At 65.4% G+C, this 15,419-nt stretch overlaps 3 protein-coding genes across 4 annotated transcripts; 2 read left to right on the forward strand and 1 right to left on the reverse strand.

Moving 5' to 3' along the window:
• Positions 1 to 218: 218 nt before the first annotated feature.
• On the forward strand, positions 219 to 4,626 carry DPEP1 (dipeptidase 1). 2 transcript variants are annotated; one of them, XM_059481575.1, is made up of 11 exons: positions 219 to 420; positions 778 to 909; positions 1,868 to 2,000; positions 2,221 to 2,353; positions 2,677 to 2,827; positions 2,920 to 2,989; positions 3,227 to 3,403; positions 3,533 to 3,617; positions 3,691 to 3,766; positions 3,923 to 4,058; positions 4,332 to 4,626. In XM_059481575.1, exons 1-11 carry the CDS (start codon positions 284 to 286, stop codon positions 4,506 to 4,508), a joined length of 1,407 nt encoding a protein of 468 aa, XP_059337558.1. In that variant the 5' UTR covers positions 219 to 283; the 3' UTR covers positions 4,509 to 4,626. The 2 variants fall into 2 exon arrangements, with proteins under 2 accessions (XP_059337558.1, XP_059337559.1); XM_059481576.1 differs by having other exon boundaries at positions 352 to 420; positions 775 to 909.
• Positions 4,627 to 5,697: 1,071 nt separating this feature from the next.
• CHMP1A (charged multivesicular body protein 1A) lies at positions 5,698 to 11,686 on the reverse strand. Its single transcript, XM_059481578.1, has 7 exons — positions 11,633 to 11,686; positions 11,446 to 11,465; positions 10,803 to 10,880; positions 8,839 to 8,985; positions 7,518 to 7,646; positions 7,253 to 7,440; positions 5,698 to 7,026 (listed from the first exon to the last, which is right to left on the reverse strand). Exons 1-7 carry the CDS (start codon positions 11,637 to 11,639, stop codon positions 7,005 to 7,007), a joined length of 591 nt encoding a protein of 196 aa, XP_059337561.1. The 5' UTR covers positions 11,640 to 11,686; the 3' UTR covers positions 5,698 to 7,004.
• Positions 11,687 to 12,410: 724 nt separating this feature from the next.
• On the forward strand, positions 12,411 to 15,043 carry CDK10 (cyclin dependent kinase 10). The gene is made up of 12 exons (XM_059481388.1): positions 12,411 to 12,520; positions 12,645 to 12,716; positions 12,809 to 12,911; positions 13,026 to 13,107; positions 13,443 to 13,510; positions 13,645 to 13,697; positions 13,792 to 13,861; positions 13,938 to 13,997; positions 14,085 to 14,208; positions 14,290 to 14,429; positions 14,528 to 14,580; positions 14,660 to 15,043. The coding sequence occupies exons 2-12, from the start codon at positions 12,698 to 12,700 to the stop codon at positions 14,755 to 14,757; spliced, it is 870 nt and encodes a 289-aa protein (XP_059337371.1). The 5' UTR covers positions 12,411 to 12,520; positions 12,645 to 12,697; the 3' UTR covers positions 14,758 to 15,043.
• Positions 15,044 to 15,419: the final 376 nt, after the last annotated feature.

The following is a 15,419-nucleotide window of genomic DNA, read 5'->3' on the forward strand; positions in this document are numbered from 1 at the left end:
GGCACCGCAGGAGGGGTTTGTTGCCATCAGGAACACCCCAGGATGAGGTGTCCAGCTGGACCGGCCATCTCCGCGTGGCTCCATGCCATTCCCGAAACGCAGCCAAGGCCTCGCTGGGAAGGACGGCACAGCTGGAGCCAGCAGGGATGCGCGGCATGGCGGTGCCTCAGTTTCCCCTCGGGACGCTGCAGCGGTAGCGGAGTGCGGGGGACCCGAGCGCACACGGAGCAGCAGCAGCAGCAGACCCACAGCCGGCCGTGCCACCCCGCTGTTGCCCCCGGGCATGCGGCGGCTCCGGCGCCACGGCGGGGGTGGCTCTGGGGGGGCCGGAGCCCATCCCAGCCCCGTCGCCGTACGCAAGCCGGAAAAGTTCATCCACAGCCATCGCAGGCAGGGACCGCCCGAGTGTCCGGGGCCGGGGTGAGCGGGGCCGGGGGTCCCGCGGGTGCCGGGGGTGCCAGTGCCGAACCGGGGGAGGCTGAGGCGCGGACGGGACTGGCACTTTCCCAACTGAAGAACGTCTGGGCTTCATTAGAGGGATCGGGAGCGTCCCCGCGGCTCGGAGGAGAGGCCGAGGCACGGCCCGGCCACCGGGGCTGGGCTGGGGAGGCCGCGAGGGAGCCCTGGCACTGCCAGGCGGGCACAGGGCAGCCAGGGAGGGGAAACGCCACGCTCCTGGTTATTCATTGACGGCGGGAGGGGACGGAGGAGCGCGGAGCGGCCATCCCAGTGTCTGCGCTCTCACGGCGGTGCCGGGTCCCCCCTTGTCCCCAGCAGCAGCAGCCAGCGGGAGAAGATGCCCGGCGGGAGCGTGTGGGTGCTGGTGCTGGCGCTGGCACTGCCCAGCACTGGACAGCAGCACCTGCAGGAGGCCGAGCGCATCATGAGCACCACGCCGGTCATCGACGGGTGAGCAAAGGTCTCCGGGCCCGCAGCGTGCTCGGCTGCTCCCTTCGTGTGGGAAAACCCCAGCTGGGAAACCCTGCTGGGACAGCCCGGGGGGCATTCCGGGCCCGGGCACCCCTGCGCCGTGCGGGAACGGGGAGCAGATCTCCCAGGGGATCCCCGTGCCGGCACCCCTGGGCTGTGCAGGAACAGGGGACAGCTTTCCCAGGGGATCCCCGTGCAGCACCCCAGGGCTGTGTGGGGACGAGGAACAGATTTCCCGCGGATCCCGTGGCACGGTCCGTGCACCGAGGGGATCCCCGGCGCCGCAGCCCGGCGGGAGCGGGCAGGGTACGGGAAGCCGGGGCTGGGCTGCCCCGGGGGAAGTTCCTGCTCGGTGCTGATGGTGTCCCCGCTCCCTTCTCGGGAGCCTCAGGAGGCCTCGGTCCCTGCAGCTCTCCCTGGTGGAACACGGAGCAGGGCAGGGGGAGCGGGGATGTGGGACCGTGACAGGAGCAGGAAGCGGCACCAGCCCGGACCCTGCCACGTCCCCAGGGGCACTGCTGGGTGTGGGATGGGCGTGCCAGGATGTCCCTGCGGTGACATCCCTGTAGAAAGGATGTTGGGCCGGCTCCCCTGGGTGTGAGGTTGGAAAGGTGCAGAGAAGGGTCCTCAGGGGGGATCTCACATGGCACTGTCCCCTGGGAGGGACCTGTCTCCAGTTCTGGGCTGGAGCTGCTTGGGGGGCTTGTGGCTGAGGGGACAGCTGGGGGGACAGACGGACTGGGGGGGGATGGATGGATGGATGGATGGATGGATGGATGGATGGATGGATGGATGGATGGATGATGGATGGATGGATGGATGGAATGACAGCCAGATGAGGGCACTGTGTGTGTGGCCAGCCAGCAGGGTGGGCAGCCTGAGGGTGAGTGGGCCGAGGGTCTGGCCCCTCCTCAGCGCCCACCCTGTCCCTGCCCAGGCACAACGACCTGCCCTGGCAGCTCCTCCGCAAGTTCTACAACCAGCTGAGGCTGCCAGCAGCCAACCTGACCCTGCTGAACGACACCCACACCAACATCCCCAAACTGCGCCAGGGCCACGTGGGCGGGCAGGTGGGAGCACCGGGCTGGGCACTGGGGAGGGCAGGGGCACCCGGGAGGGCACCAGGGAGAGTGAGAGGGCTCTGGGAGGGCAGGGGCACCAGGGAGGGCACCGGGGTGAACACTGGGGGTCTTGGGGCAGCACCGGGACTGGCAGAGTTGCTGGGGTGAGCAGTAGGGTGGACAGTGCCTGTGCTGAGAGAGTGCTCACGCTGGCGGGGTGCCCGGGCAGTTCTGGTCGGTGTACGTGCCCTGCGAGACGCAGAACAAGGACGCGGTGAGGCGCACGCTGGAGCAGATGGACGTGGTGCAGCGCATGTGTGACCTGTACCCAGAGACCTTCCTCTGTGTCACCGACAGCAGCGGTGAGCGGGCACGGGGACGGGCACGGCGGGGACGGGCACGGCGGGGATGGGGCACTGCGGGGACGGGGCACTGCGGGGATGGGCACCACGGGGATGGGCACCACGGGGATGGGGCACTGCGGGGATGGGCACTGTGGGGATGGGCACCACGGGGATGGGGCACTGTGGGGATGGGCACCACGGGGATGGGCACCACGGGGATGGGGCACTGTGGGGATGGGCACCACGGGGATGGGCACTGTGGGGATGGGCACCACGGGGATGGGCACCACGGGGCTGCCGAGGGTCCCGCCCGCCCCGCTGATGTCCCCGCCCTCCCGCAGGCATCCGGGAGGCGTTCCGGACCGGGAAGGTGGCCAGCCTGATCGGGGTGGAGGGCGGCCACTCCATCGACAGCAGCCTGGGCGTCCTGCGCACCCTGTACCGCCTGGGTGCCCGCTACATGACCCTCACCCACAGCTGCAACACCCCCTGGTAGGGCCCCCGGGGGCACGGACGGTGGCAGCGCTGCCATGGGGGGATGTGGTCAGAGGGGTGGCCACTCTGATGCTCTCCCTGTTCTGCAGGGCTGACAACTGGCTGGTGGACACCAACGATGAGGAACCTGTGCACCACGGCCTCTCACCCTTTGGGAAGGTGAGGAATAACATCAGCAGTGCCCAGGAGCAGTGGCATTGGAGGAATGTGGTACTGGCACCCACTGGCACCATGCTGGGTGCAGTGTTCCATCCATCCATCCATCCATCCATCCATCCATCCATCCATCCATCCATCCATCCATCCATCCATCATCCATCCCTCTGTCCCCCCACGCCCAGAGGGGACCCCTCCCATGTCCCCCTCAGCCCCCAGCCCCGTCCCCTGTCCCTGCAGATGGTGGTGGAGGAGATGAACCGCCTGGGCATGATGGTGGACCTGGCCCACGTCTCAGTGGACACCATGAAGATGGTGCTGAACATCTCCAAGGCCCCCGTCATCTTCAGCCACTCCTCTGCCTACAGCCTCTGCCAGCACCGCCGCAACGTGCCTGACGACGTGCTGCAGCTGGTGGTGAGCGTGGGGCACGGCCAGGGGCACTGGGGGCTCTGGGGGCACAGCAGGGACATGGGGGGCTCTGGGGGCACAGCAGGGACATGGGGGGCTCTGGGGCTCTGGGGGCTCAGGGCAGCTCCTCCCCAGGCCTCCACGGGCAGCTTGGTGATGGTCAACTTCTACAACGCCTACGTGACCTGCAGCGAGAAGGCGCAGCTGTCGGACGTGGCAGGTGAGGGGGTACCCAGGTGGCTGGGGGTGCCAGTGTCCCCCCCTGCCCTGCTCACCCCCGTGTTCCCCCACAGACCACATGGACTATGTGAAGAAGGTGGCCGGTGCCCAGGCTGTCGGCTTCGGGGGGGACTACGACGGGGTCTCAGGGTAAAGGGGGTGATTGGGATGGGATGGGATGGGATGGGATGGGACAGCGTCCCCACCATGGGGACATCCTGAGGAGCAGGGGTGCCCCCCCCGCACCCTGTGTGGGGAGCTGGGGGTGCTGGGGGTGGCCCAGCTGTGAGCAGTGGGGTGGCACAGGGTCCCCACCGGCCTGGAGGACGTCTCCAAGTATCCCATGCTGGTGGCCGAGCTGCTGGCGAGGAACTGGACGGAGCAGGAGGTGAAGGGAGCCCTGGCTGAGAACCTGCTCCGGGTCCTCAGCAGAGTGGAGGAGGTGAGCGGGGCATGGGACAGGGCAAGGGGACCTGTGGGGACACGAGTGGCACCGGGAGCATTGGAATGGGGATGTATGGGACACGGGGACACTTGGGGCAGCAGCCGCAGTTGAAACATCGGGGCATGTGGCACTCAGGAATTTGTGGGGACACAGGGAGGCACGGGGACACACGGGGCACCGGGACGTGTGTGGGATGGTGGCACAGGGACGTGCGGGGGGGCAGGGGCTCCGTGCCCCTCTCACCGGGAGCCCACGCTGTGCCCACGGCAGGTGAAGAGGAGCCTGCAGGGCACGGCTCCCCTCGAGACCCCCATCGCCTTCGAGGAGCTGGAGAGGTCGTGCAGAACCAGCTACGGCTACTCCAACGGCGCGGGCACCGCCCGGGCACCGCCCGCAGCCCTGGCACCGCCGCTGGCCCTGGCGCTGCTCCTGGCCCTGCTCTCCTAGCGCCCGCCTGGCACCGCGGGCCTGGCACCGTGCCTGGGCAGCCGGGCGGGGCAGATCCCGCTCTCCTCTCCGCCGGACCTGCCGGCAAAATAAATCCGTGACTCGAGCAGCGCCCGCAGCGAGCGAGTGTCCGTCCGTGTGCGGCTCTGCGGCACAGCCAGGGGGCCTGCCTGGGGATGCTGAGTCACCCTGCGTGTCCCCGGCCACCCCTCGTGTCACCGGCAGTGCCACCGGCCGGGCAGAGCCGCGGGGTCCCGGCCGTGCCGCCCCGCACACCGGGAAGCTGTACCGGCACCGGGAGTGACACATCCCGGCAGCACCTGGCCAGGGCGGCTGCCGAGCTGCCTCCGCAGGATGCTTCCATTAATCATTAGCTAATTAATTGGCTACTTAATTATCTCCTTAGCAATTTCCTCTGGCATTCAGGAACAGCCTGTCTGGGGAGCGGAGGCGGCGGAACAGGCAGGAGGAGAAGGGGAGCCATCATCTTCCTGTGGCATTCGGGACTTGGCTGAGGCACAGCGCCCGCCTGCCAGCCGGGCACCGGGCAGGGGAGGGACGGGCATGGAAAGGGACGGGGAAAGGACGGGGAAGGGACGGGAACAGCAGGGAGGGGATGGAAGCAGGGAAGGGAAGGGACGGGAACAGGAGCAGGGAAGGGAAGGGACGGGAACAGGAGCAGGGAAGGGAAGGCTGCACCCTCCGCTCCGTCCCTGCCAGCGGGGCTGCTGTGGGCAGGTGCTGATGGCAGCATGGCTGTGGTGCCACCTCGGTGCCACCTCGGTGCGGTGACAAGCCCGGGGTCTCCCCTCGGCGTCCCAGATTGTCCCCAAAAGGGCTGGGAACGGTGCAGGGAGCCGGGCTGGCCCAGCCTGAAGGGGAAGGGAGCTGGGTTCCAGTTGCTCCTGCTCACCCTGGTGCCCCTGTTTGGCCACACAAAAGGGTCAGGTCCCTGCAGTGAGGGAAGGGGGTTGTCCTCGCCCTCCAGAATCCTCAGAGTGGACACCCCAAGCCCCTTCCCTGCTCCTGGATGGGCAGAGGCTCTGGGAACGAGAGCAGTCCCTCCCTGCTCCCCCTCAGCTCCAGGGCAGCCCCCGGCACCAGGTCCTGTCCCAGGACAGGGGATCAGACAGGGGGGACCACAGACCCCGTGTGCATCCACCCCCCCAACACACACTGGGCTGTTCAGAGATTGTTTATTTAAACCCACAGAAGGGCATGGACACGGTTTGGGCAAAAAGAAGGCAAATAAGACAAGCTTAAAAAAAAAAACCCACCAATGAAACCACAGAGAGAGACAGCCCAGGAGAGGGACAGGGGCAGGTCTGGAGCCCCAGGGCTGCAGGGAGCCAGGCACAAACCTCCAGGGTCCCCCAGCTTCCCACCCGGCCCCTCGGGAGGTGGGACAAGATCCAGTGCTCTGCTGCAGCCCAAAGCTGCCTCCTCCTCCTCCTCCTCGGTGGAGAGGAAGGCTCTGTCCCCAGCCACACGCTCCAAGGCCACTGAACTCGGGAAAAACAACCAGCGCAGCAGGAAGTGTTTGTGCCGGGCAGGGGGCCCCACGACATCCCCCAGAGGTGACAGTTCCTGCTGGGACACCCAAAGGAAACGGAGCTTCCTTCCTGGAGAGCTTCCAGCCATCCAGCAGGGCCGTGGGAGGGGCACAATCGGCTCCGGCAGCGCGGGGAGGTGACAAGGGACAGGGGTGAGCAGCGGGAGGGGATACGGAGAGAGAGCAGCCCCAGCCCGGTGCCAGCAGCGAGGGGACAGAGGGACGAGGCACAGGGATGGAGCAGAGCTGTCCCGGGACGGTTCTGCACTCCCTGTCACACCCAGCAGCAGGGGGACATTTGGGGACGTGTCTGCAGCCCCCACAGCCCCCAGCGCTGGCCGCGGCTCCTCACCGTGCAGGCAGGGCCGGGATAACCATTTCCAGCTGGCAGTGCCCGGGGAATGTGGGCATCGACACGCACGGGGCTGGGCAGGGAGGGCGCTCCAAAGGGCACTTCGTGGTACGGGCTGGGCTGTGGCCGGGGGACACGGAGCAGCACGGGGCACGGGGATGGTGACAGCGAGGGAGGGGACACCCGCTGGCACCGCCCTTCCTGCAAGGCACCGAGCTGCCCAGCCCCGGCCGGGACTGGGGACCCCTGCAGGCTCTCCTGCTCCTCCCGAGCAGCCCCTGAGGCACTCAGCCCGCAGCTCAGGCCTGGGCAGGGAACGCCAGAGGGGTTGGGGAGCAGCATCCCTAAGCAGGGAGATCAATCAATCAATCAATCAATCCCCTCAGTGTTCCCCTCAGACAGGGCATGGGGCCCTGCCAGCAGCAGCACCCCCAGACAAAGCCCCCCAGAATCCAGCACAGCATTCCCACATTCCCACCGGGATCACAGCAGGCTCAGGGAAGGGCTGTCACCCCCCAGAACAGTCCAGAGGCAGGGGGGCTGCAGGAGGGGGTCCTGCTCCAGCAGTGCCATCCACAGCCCCAGGGAGAGCTCAGTTCCTCAGGGCAGCCAGCCTGCAGGGAGAGCAGCACAGGGAGAGCAGGGTCAGGGCAGCAGGAGCAGCCCCAGGAAAGGCCAGGGAGCCCCTGAGAGCCCCCAGGAAAGGCCAGGGAGCCCCTGTGAGCCCCCAGGGAGCCCCAGGAAAGGCCAGGGAGCCCCTGAGAGCCCCAGGAAGGGGCAGCTCCTCCCCTTGAGGCCAGGGAAGGACCCTGGCAGCACAGGGACAGGGACAGCACCAACCTGCGGGACAGCTGGTCCTCCTGGGAGCGCACAGAGCTCTCCCCCAGGGCCGAGGCCCCCTCGGGCAGCTGGCTCAGCTGGTCCATGATCTCCAGCCCGTTCTCCTCGGCGATCTGCACGATCAGGCTGTCCACCTGCTCCTGCGGCGTGCTCAGCGTGGTGGCCGAGCTCATGGAGTCCTCCATGACCTGGGACAGACACAGCCCTGTCCCCCTGCCCGGACACAGCCCTGCCAGGGGTCTCACCCTGCCCGCCCAGCACTCACCGACGTGTGGACATCCAGGTTCTGCACTTGCTGCTCGAATTTATCCATCACTGCCGACACCTTCTGCAGGTCCATGGAGCTCAGGGCCTTGTCCAGAGCCTTGGTCACCTGGGCCATGTTCTTCGTCACCTGCAAGAGGAGATTCCCTCAGGGATGCCCTGAGGGCTGCAGATAAACCCAAGCACTGTCCTGACCCATCCCAGGTAGGATGAACCTGTCTGAGGGGTCTGACACCACCACCAGCCCTGCTGGGGTCATTTGGGGACACAGGGGCACTGGGGGTTGTCACCCTGATTTTTTAAGATTTTTTAAGTTTCCTAATGTTTACATTTTTATAGCAAACTTTCTCACACGCTTTCTGTAAATAACTGATTGTTTTGCATTCTCTTATGGAGGAGGAGGAATTTGATGGACTGTTGGTTTGCCCAGTGTCATTGGAGAGGTGGAACTTTCTCCCTCCAATCCACTGTCACTTTTGGAGATCTATAAATGTTAGAATCAGAAAATAAACCTCCCTTTTTCCACCTTGAGAGCAGCAGTGTGTGTGTGCACTCACGTTGTTTTGTGTCCTACAGCGCCAGGGGGTGGCTGGGGGCAGAGAGGGGAAGCTCCACAAGGGGATGTGTAGCTATGATATTTTTTGAACAATCCCTTTGCCAGGATTTTTCACCTGAGAAGGTGTCTGTGGGGTGAGACACCACACACCCAGCCAGCCAAAGGTGTCTGTGGGGTGAGACACCACACACCCAGCCAGCCAAAGGTGTCTCTGAGGTGAAAGCACTGCAGCTGCCACCCTTGGTCAAGCAGCAAGGGCCGGATGAGCCCAGGAACGTGTCACAGACATCTTTATGAAAAATTCTTTCCTTAGGATTTTTCCTCCTGAGAAGCTGAGACGCCTCAGGAACAAAATGTAAACAATGGTTATCTGCTGCTGTGGGATGCAACAGGTGGACCTTTGATTGGTCTATGTTGGATGTTTCTAATTAATGTCCAATCACAGCCCATCTGGCTCAGACAGAGTCCAAGACAGAGCCTTTGTTATCATTCTTTTCTATTCTATTCTTAGCCAGCCTTCTAATGAAATCCTTTCTTCTGTTCTTTTAGTACAGTTTTAATGTAATATCTATCATAAAATAATGAATCAGCCTTGTGAAACACGGAGTCAGATCCTTCCCTCACCCTGACCCCTGTGAACGCCGTCACAGGCCCGTCCACCCGGCCGTACCGGTATTCAATTCCAACACCAGAGTCAGCTCCTGTCTCTGCCCTGGTGCCGAGGCCCCTGTGAGCACCCCGGGGCTGGGGCAGCCCGAGCTCTTACCCCCTTCATGGTGACGGCCGTCTGCACCTTGGAGGCCACGGCGTCCACGCGCGACGCCATGCGCAGCCAGTTCAGCCCCTCGTTGCGCTTGCGGATGGCGTTCTCAGCATAGACACGGGCACACTCCACGTTCTTCTGCTGCAGGGCCTGCAGGGAGAGCCTGCTCAGAGAGAGCCCTGGCTGTGCCAGGCACAGAGAGCCTGCTCAGAGAGAGCCCTGGGCTGTGCCATGGATAGAGAGACCCCTCAGAGAGAGCCCTGGGCTGTGCCATGCACAGAGAGCCTGCTCAGAGAGAGCCCTGGGCTGTGCCATGGATAGAGAGACCCCTCAGAGAGAGCCCTGGGCTGTGCCATGCACAGAGACCCCTCAGAGAGAGCCCTGGGCTGTGCCAGGCACAGAGAGACCCCTCAGAGAGAGCCCTGGGCTGTGCCATGCACAGAGACCCCTCAGAGAGAGCCCTGGGCTGTGCCATGGACAGAGAGACCCCTCAGAGAGAGCCCTGGGCTGTGCCATGCACAGAGAGCCTGCTCAGAGAGAGCCCTGGGCTGTGCCATGGATAGAGAGACCCCTCAGAGAGAGCCCTGGGCTGTGCCATGCACAGAGAGACCCCTCAGAGAGAGCCCTGGGCTGTGCCATGCACAGAGAGACCCCTCAGAGAGAGCCCTGGGCTGTGCCATGCACAGAGAGCCTGCTCAGAGAGAGCCCTGGGCTGTGCCATGCACAGAGAGACCCCTCAGAGAGAGCCCTGGGCTGTGCCATGCACAGAGAGAGCCCTGGGCTGTGCCATGCACAGAGAGACCCCTCAGAGAGAGCCCTGGGCTGTGCCATGCACAGAGAGACCCCTCAGAGAGAGCCCTGGGCTGTGCCAGGCACAGAGAGAGCCCTGGGCTGTGCCATGCACAGAGAGAGCCCTGGGCTGTGCCAGGCACAGAGAGACCCCTCAGAGAGAGCCCTGGGCTGTGCCATGCACAGAGAGACCCCTCAGAGAGAGCCCTGGGCTGTGCCATGCACAGAGACCCCTCAGAGAGAGCCCTGGGCTGTGCCATGCACAGAGAGCCTGCTCAGAGAGAGCCCTGGGCTGTGCCATGGATAGAGAGACCCCTCAGAGAGAGCCCTGGGCTGTGCCAGGCACAGAGAGACCCCTCAGAGAGAGCCCTGGGCTGTGCCAGGCACAGAGACCCCTCAGAGAGAGCCCTGGGCTGTGCCATGCACAGAGAGCCTGCTCAGAGAGAGCCCTGGGCTGTGCCATGCACAGAGAGCCTGCTCAGAGAGAGCCCTGGGCTGTGCCATGCACAGAGAGAGCCCTGGGCTGTGCCATGCACAGAGAGCCTGCTCAGAGAGAGCCCTGGGCTGTGCCATGCACAGAGACCCCTCAGAGAGAGCCCTGGGCTGTGCCAGGCACAGAGACCCCTCAGAGAGAGCCCTGGGCTGTGCCATGCACAGAGAGCCTGCTCAGAGAGAGCCCTGGGCTGTGCCATGGATAGAGAGACCCCTCAGAGAGAGCCCTGGGCTGTGCCAGGCACAGAGAGCCTGCTCAGAGAGAGCCCTGGGCTGTGCCAGGCACAGAGACCCCTCAGAGAGAGCCCTGGGCTGTGCCATGGATAGAGAGACCCCTCAGAGAGAGCCCTGGGCTGTGCCATGCACAGAGAGAGCCCTGGGCTGTGCCATGCACAGAGAGACCCCTCAGAGAGAGCCCTGGGCTGTGCCAGTCACAGAGAGAGCCCTGGGCAGAGCAGCCCTGCTGGCTGGGCTCCAGCAGGACACGGCTCTGCCATGACTCCAGAGGCAGCCAAACCCCCCAGTGGGGCTGCAGGGGCCACATCCCCCTCCCCAGCGGGGTCTGCCCTGCCCTGGTCCCGCAGCAGCAGGAGGGGAGGGCAGCTGCCCATGGAGCTGAGCACCGGCAGGGTGGGCCCCACGCTGGGGCACAAGGGGGTTCCAGCGCCACGATGGGCCCCACACACCTTTTTGACTTTGGCCTGCTCGGCCTTGGAGTCCTTCTCGGCTTTCTTGGAGAGCTTCTCCAGCTGCTTGGCAGTGAACTGCGGGGACAGGGAGGGACAGCGAGGGACAGTGAGGGACAGCGAGGGACAGAGAGGGACAGCGAGGGACAGCGAGGGACAGAGAGGGACAGCGAGGGACAGTGAGGGACAGCGAGGGACGGCCCGAGCCCGTCCAGCCCCACCCTGCCACGGCAGGGACACCCGCCCCCAGCCCTGTCCAGCCCGGCCTTGGGCACTGCCGGGGATGCAGGGGCAGCCCCAGCTCTCTGGGCACCTGTGCCAGGGCTGCCCACCCTGCCAGCCAGGAATCCCTGCCCACCCTCCCATCCCAGCCCTCCCCACCCTCGGGCACCGGGGAGCTGCTCCCCTTTGTGCCACCGTGCCAGTGCCCACCTGTCCCACCCTGCCACCTCTCACTGGCCACGCTGCCCGACCCCCTGCCCGCGGCACCTCCGGCCGGGTCCCACCCCCTCGGGCCGGGTCCCGGTGCCCCCGCAGGACCAGCCCCGGTCAGGCCGAGCCAGCGGGCGGAACCGGGCTCGGGACTCCCCCGGGACCAGCAGTACGGGACGGAAAGGAGGGGAAGGGCCTCCGCTGCTCTCACCTTCAGCTGGAAGAGCGTGTCTGGAAAGGAAGGAGAGCACAGACTCAGCGACGGGGCCGGTACCGGCAGCGGGTCACCGGCGACCCCGCCCACGCTTCCCGACCGCCAGTCCCGGCTCCAACCCTCACCCCCAGGCCCACCCATCCCGCCCCGCCCCGAGGCGCCGGTACCGCCCAACCCCCGGTACCGTCCATCCTGCCCGCCGCCGCTTCCGGGTTCTGCCGCCGCTTCCGGGTGACGCCGCCGCTGCTTCCGGGATGCGCGCGCTGAGTCTCGCGAGAGCGGGGTCGAGGAACGTCACGTGGGCAGCGGGAAGCATTGGGGCGTAGGACGGAGGGGGCGGAGCCAAAAATCCGGTGCCGGGCGGGGCTGAGGGCGGGGCAAAGGCAGGCGGGGCTAAATGGGGCGGGGCTTTCCCGGGCCGGGGTTGCTATTGGTCCCTCTCGATCAACGGTTTCCAAAGCCTAAACGCGTGTGGGCGGGGCCTGCTGGTGGGCGGGGCCTGAGGCGGGATAATAGCGCGCGTGCGCAGAGCGGAACTCGCCATCGCGGGCATGGCAGCGGCTGAGGCGGGACCGGCACCGGCACCGGCCGAGCCTGAGCTGGAGCCCCTGCGGCTGCGGCGGCTGCGCGGAGACGGCTTCTTCGAGGTCCCGGCGGCCGATCGGGTGAGTGCGGCGGGTCCCGGGGTGTGGGAGCCGGGGGGTTCCCGTGAGGAGCCCTCGGGGCTGAACGCCGTTTTTGGTTTCAGCTGGGACGGTGCCGCAGCGTGAAGGAGTTTGAGAAGCTGAACCGGATCGGAGAGGGCACGTACGGCATCGTGTGTGAGTGCGGGCTGGGCCTCCCTGGGGGCGGCCGTGCGGAGCGGGCAGGGCCCTCGGGGTTAATTCCGCTCCCTGCCCGGGGTAGGGATGGCTTTTCCACTGGCTGTCTTCCACCAGATCACGCTGCTGTGTCCGGCGTGGCCTTGGGCACTGCCAGGGATCCGGGGGCACTGCAGCTTCTCTGGGTGCCTGTGCCAGGGCCTGCCCACCCTGCCCTTGGGAAGCCATTCCCCGTGTGGAATCCCAGCACGGTTTGTGTCGGGAGGCACCTGTAGCCCCCACGGTTCCCCCTGTGGCTGGGCAGGGGGGCTGAGGTGAGGTGGGGGCAATGCCAGGTGTGTGTCCTGGTGCCAAGGCGGCCTGTTCTGTCCCCAGACCGTGCCCGAGACACGCTGACCAACGAGACAGTGGCCCTGAAGAAGGTGCGGATGGACAACGAGAAGGATGGTAATGGAGGAGGGGAGCAGGGCTGGCTCTGTCCTGGCACTGCCTCCAGGCCGTTCTGCAGCACCGTGTCCCTCCCTCCCTCTCTCCCCCAGGAATGCCCATCAGCAGCCTGCGGGAGATCACCCTGCTCCTGCAGCTCCAGCACCCCAACATTGTGGAGCTGAAGGACGTGGTTGTGGGAAACCACCTGGAGAGGTGAGTCCCCTTTCTGTCCGCCCTGTGCCTCCCAAACCTTCCCTGGAGCCCTGGGCTGCCCCAGCAGCCAGAGCTGTGCTGGGGGAGGCTCTCACCTTGCCTTGTGTCCCACAGCATTTTCCTGGTGATGGGGTACTGCGAGCAGGACCTGGCCAGTCTCCTGGAGAACATGCAAACGCCCTTCTCGGAGGCTCAGGTATAGGCTGGGGCAGGATTTGGGTCCAGCACCCCTGGGAGGGTGCTGCCATTCCATGTGGACACTGTGAAGGGCTCCCTAGGCCCTGATCTGGGGGATTCCAGGGGTTCTGATGGAGCTGGGCTTTGCTGATTTTCAGGGAATTTCCAGGCTGGGTTTGGGGCTGGAACAAAACTGTCAGGGAAACAGAGCTGAGAGAAAATGCCCACCCAGAAGCCCCTGGGAGGACACAGGGATGGAGGGACTGCAGGACACCCCAGTGGGTTTGGGCTGTGTGGCTTTGTGCCTTCAGTGCTGCTCCCACAGAGGTGACAGCTCCTGTCCTCTGTCCCCAGGTGAAGTGCATCATCCTGCAGGTGCTCAGGGGCCTGCAGTACCTCCATGAGAACTACATCATCCACAGGTGGGAGTGGGGGAGAGAGGGGGGTCTGGGGACACCTCCCACGTCCTGGGAGCACCGGCAGGGCAGGGAGGCCATGGAATGGTGGGATTGGATTTTTTGTGTCATCTCTCAGCTCCAGCTGCTGTTTCCCACAGGGACCTGAAGGTCTCCAACCTGCTGATGACTGACAAGGGCTGTGTGAAGATAGGTGAGTGCTGGCACCTGCACTGGGCCCTGGCTGCTCTGTGCCATGAGCACAGCTCAGAGCTGGGCTCCCTCCTGACTGCCACTCTCTCTTGCAGCTGATTTTGGCCTGGCACGCACCTACGGGATGCCCCCTAAGCCCATGACCCCCAAAGTGGTGACCCTGTGGTGAGTGGCAGTGCCAGGGTGGGTGTCCCACTGGGATAGGTGGTGCCAGCTCTGACACAGAGTGTCCCCTGTGCAGGTACCGTGCACCGGAGCTGCTGCTGGGCATGACCACCCAGACCACCAGCATTGACATGTGGTAAGGGGGGCTGGGGGCTGCAGGGGGGTCGCTGGGGAGGGCTGCACGCTGCAGGGGGATCACTGGAGGGGCTCCTGTGCTCTGCAGGGCTGCTGGCTGCATCCTGGCCGAGCTGCTGGCACACAAACCACTGCTGCCAGGCACCTCTGAGATCCACCAGATCGACCTGATCGTGCAGCTCCTGGGGACACCCAACGAGAACATCTGGCCGGTGAGAGCTCCCTGCCCGTTCTCCCCCTGTCCCTTCTCCCTGGAGCTGCCCTGGCTCCTCCTCACACCCTGTTCCCCCCAGGGCTTCTCCAAGCTGCCCCTGGCCACGCAGTACACCCTGCGCAAGCAGCCCTACAACAACCTCAAGCACAGGTTCCCCTGGCTCTCGGAGGCTGGGCTGCGACTGCTCAACTTCCTCTTCATGTATGACCCCAAGAAAAGGTAAAGCCAGGCAGGATGTGGGGTGGGCAGGGCAGGGACCTGTCCCACGCTGTCCCCCAGCCTGGGGTGGTCCCTGCCACTTGTCCTTGTCCTCGCAGGGCCACGGCCAAGGACTGCCTGGAGAGCTCCTACTTCAAGGAGAAGCCCTTGCGTGAGTACTCACCGTGCCGGGGCAGGGCAGGGCTGGGGGGCTTTGGCCCCGCTGACTGACCCCTGTCTGTGCCCCACAGCCTGTGAGCCCGAGCTGATGCCCACCTTCCCACACCACCGGAACAAGCGGGCGGCCAGCACGGCCCTGGAGAGCCAGGCCAAGCGCAGCAAGCCCTGAGCTGTGCCCTGGAACAGCCTGACGTGTCCTGGCTGAGGAGGATTCCCTCAGCCCAGCAGTCCCAGTGCCATGGGGACGGCTCCTCCATCTACCTGCCCGTGCAGGACAGGGCAGGCTCCGGTCTGCAGCCGGGCCAGCAGGGCCCCAGAGCCAGGAGAGAGGAGAGATGGGGCCCGGGGATGCCCAGGCTTGGCAGGCTCAGTCCTGTCCCAGGCGGGTCCTGGTTTGTGCTGTCTGCGGGGGGAACCCCGACTCTGCCATCAATAAAAGCATCTGGCAGTGGCAACATTGTGTAGAGTGAGGTGATTCTTTGGTGCCAGCAGGAGTGGGAGAAGCTGTGGCTCTGCTCTCCTTCCTCTGTGTCACCCTGGGGACAAGGATACCTCCACGATGCCCCAGGTTCTGTCCCCCTTTAAGAGGATCCTGGTTCCCCACTCTCAGGGAGCCAGGGGCTGCTCCTGCAGGGCGCTGTGCTGTCAGGTATCCCTGCACCCCTGCACCAGGCACCTTGCTTCCCCTCACCAGGACAGAACACCCCATGCTGAGGCAGCCACTTTACTGATGCACAGAATAATTTACAGCAGCAGTGCCCGGGCGGGAGCAGGGCCTGGCACCGCTGTCTCGGGGGCTGATGAGTCCAGGTCCTTGTGCTGGGCAGCAGG

This window comes from Ammospiza nelsoni, chromosome 13, assembly GCF_027579445.1.
Source record: "Ammospiza nelsoni isolate bAmmNel1 chromosome 13, bAmmNel1.pri, whole genome shotgun sequence".
NCBI classification, from domain to species: Eukaryota; Metazoa; Chordata; class Aves; order Passeriformes; family Passerellidae; genus Ammospiza; species Ammospiza nelsoni.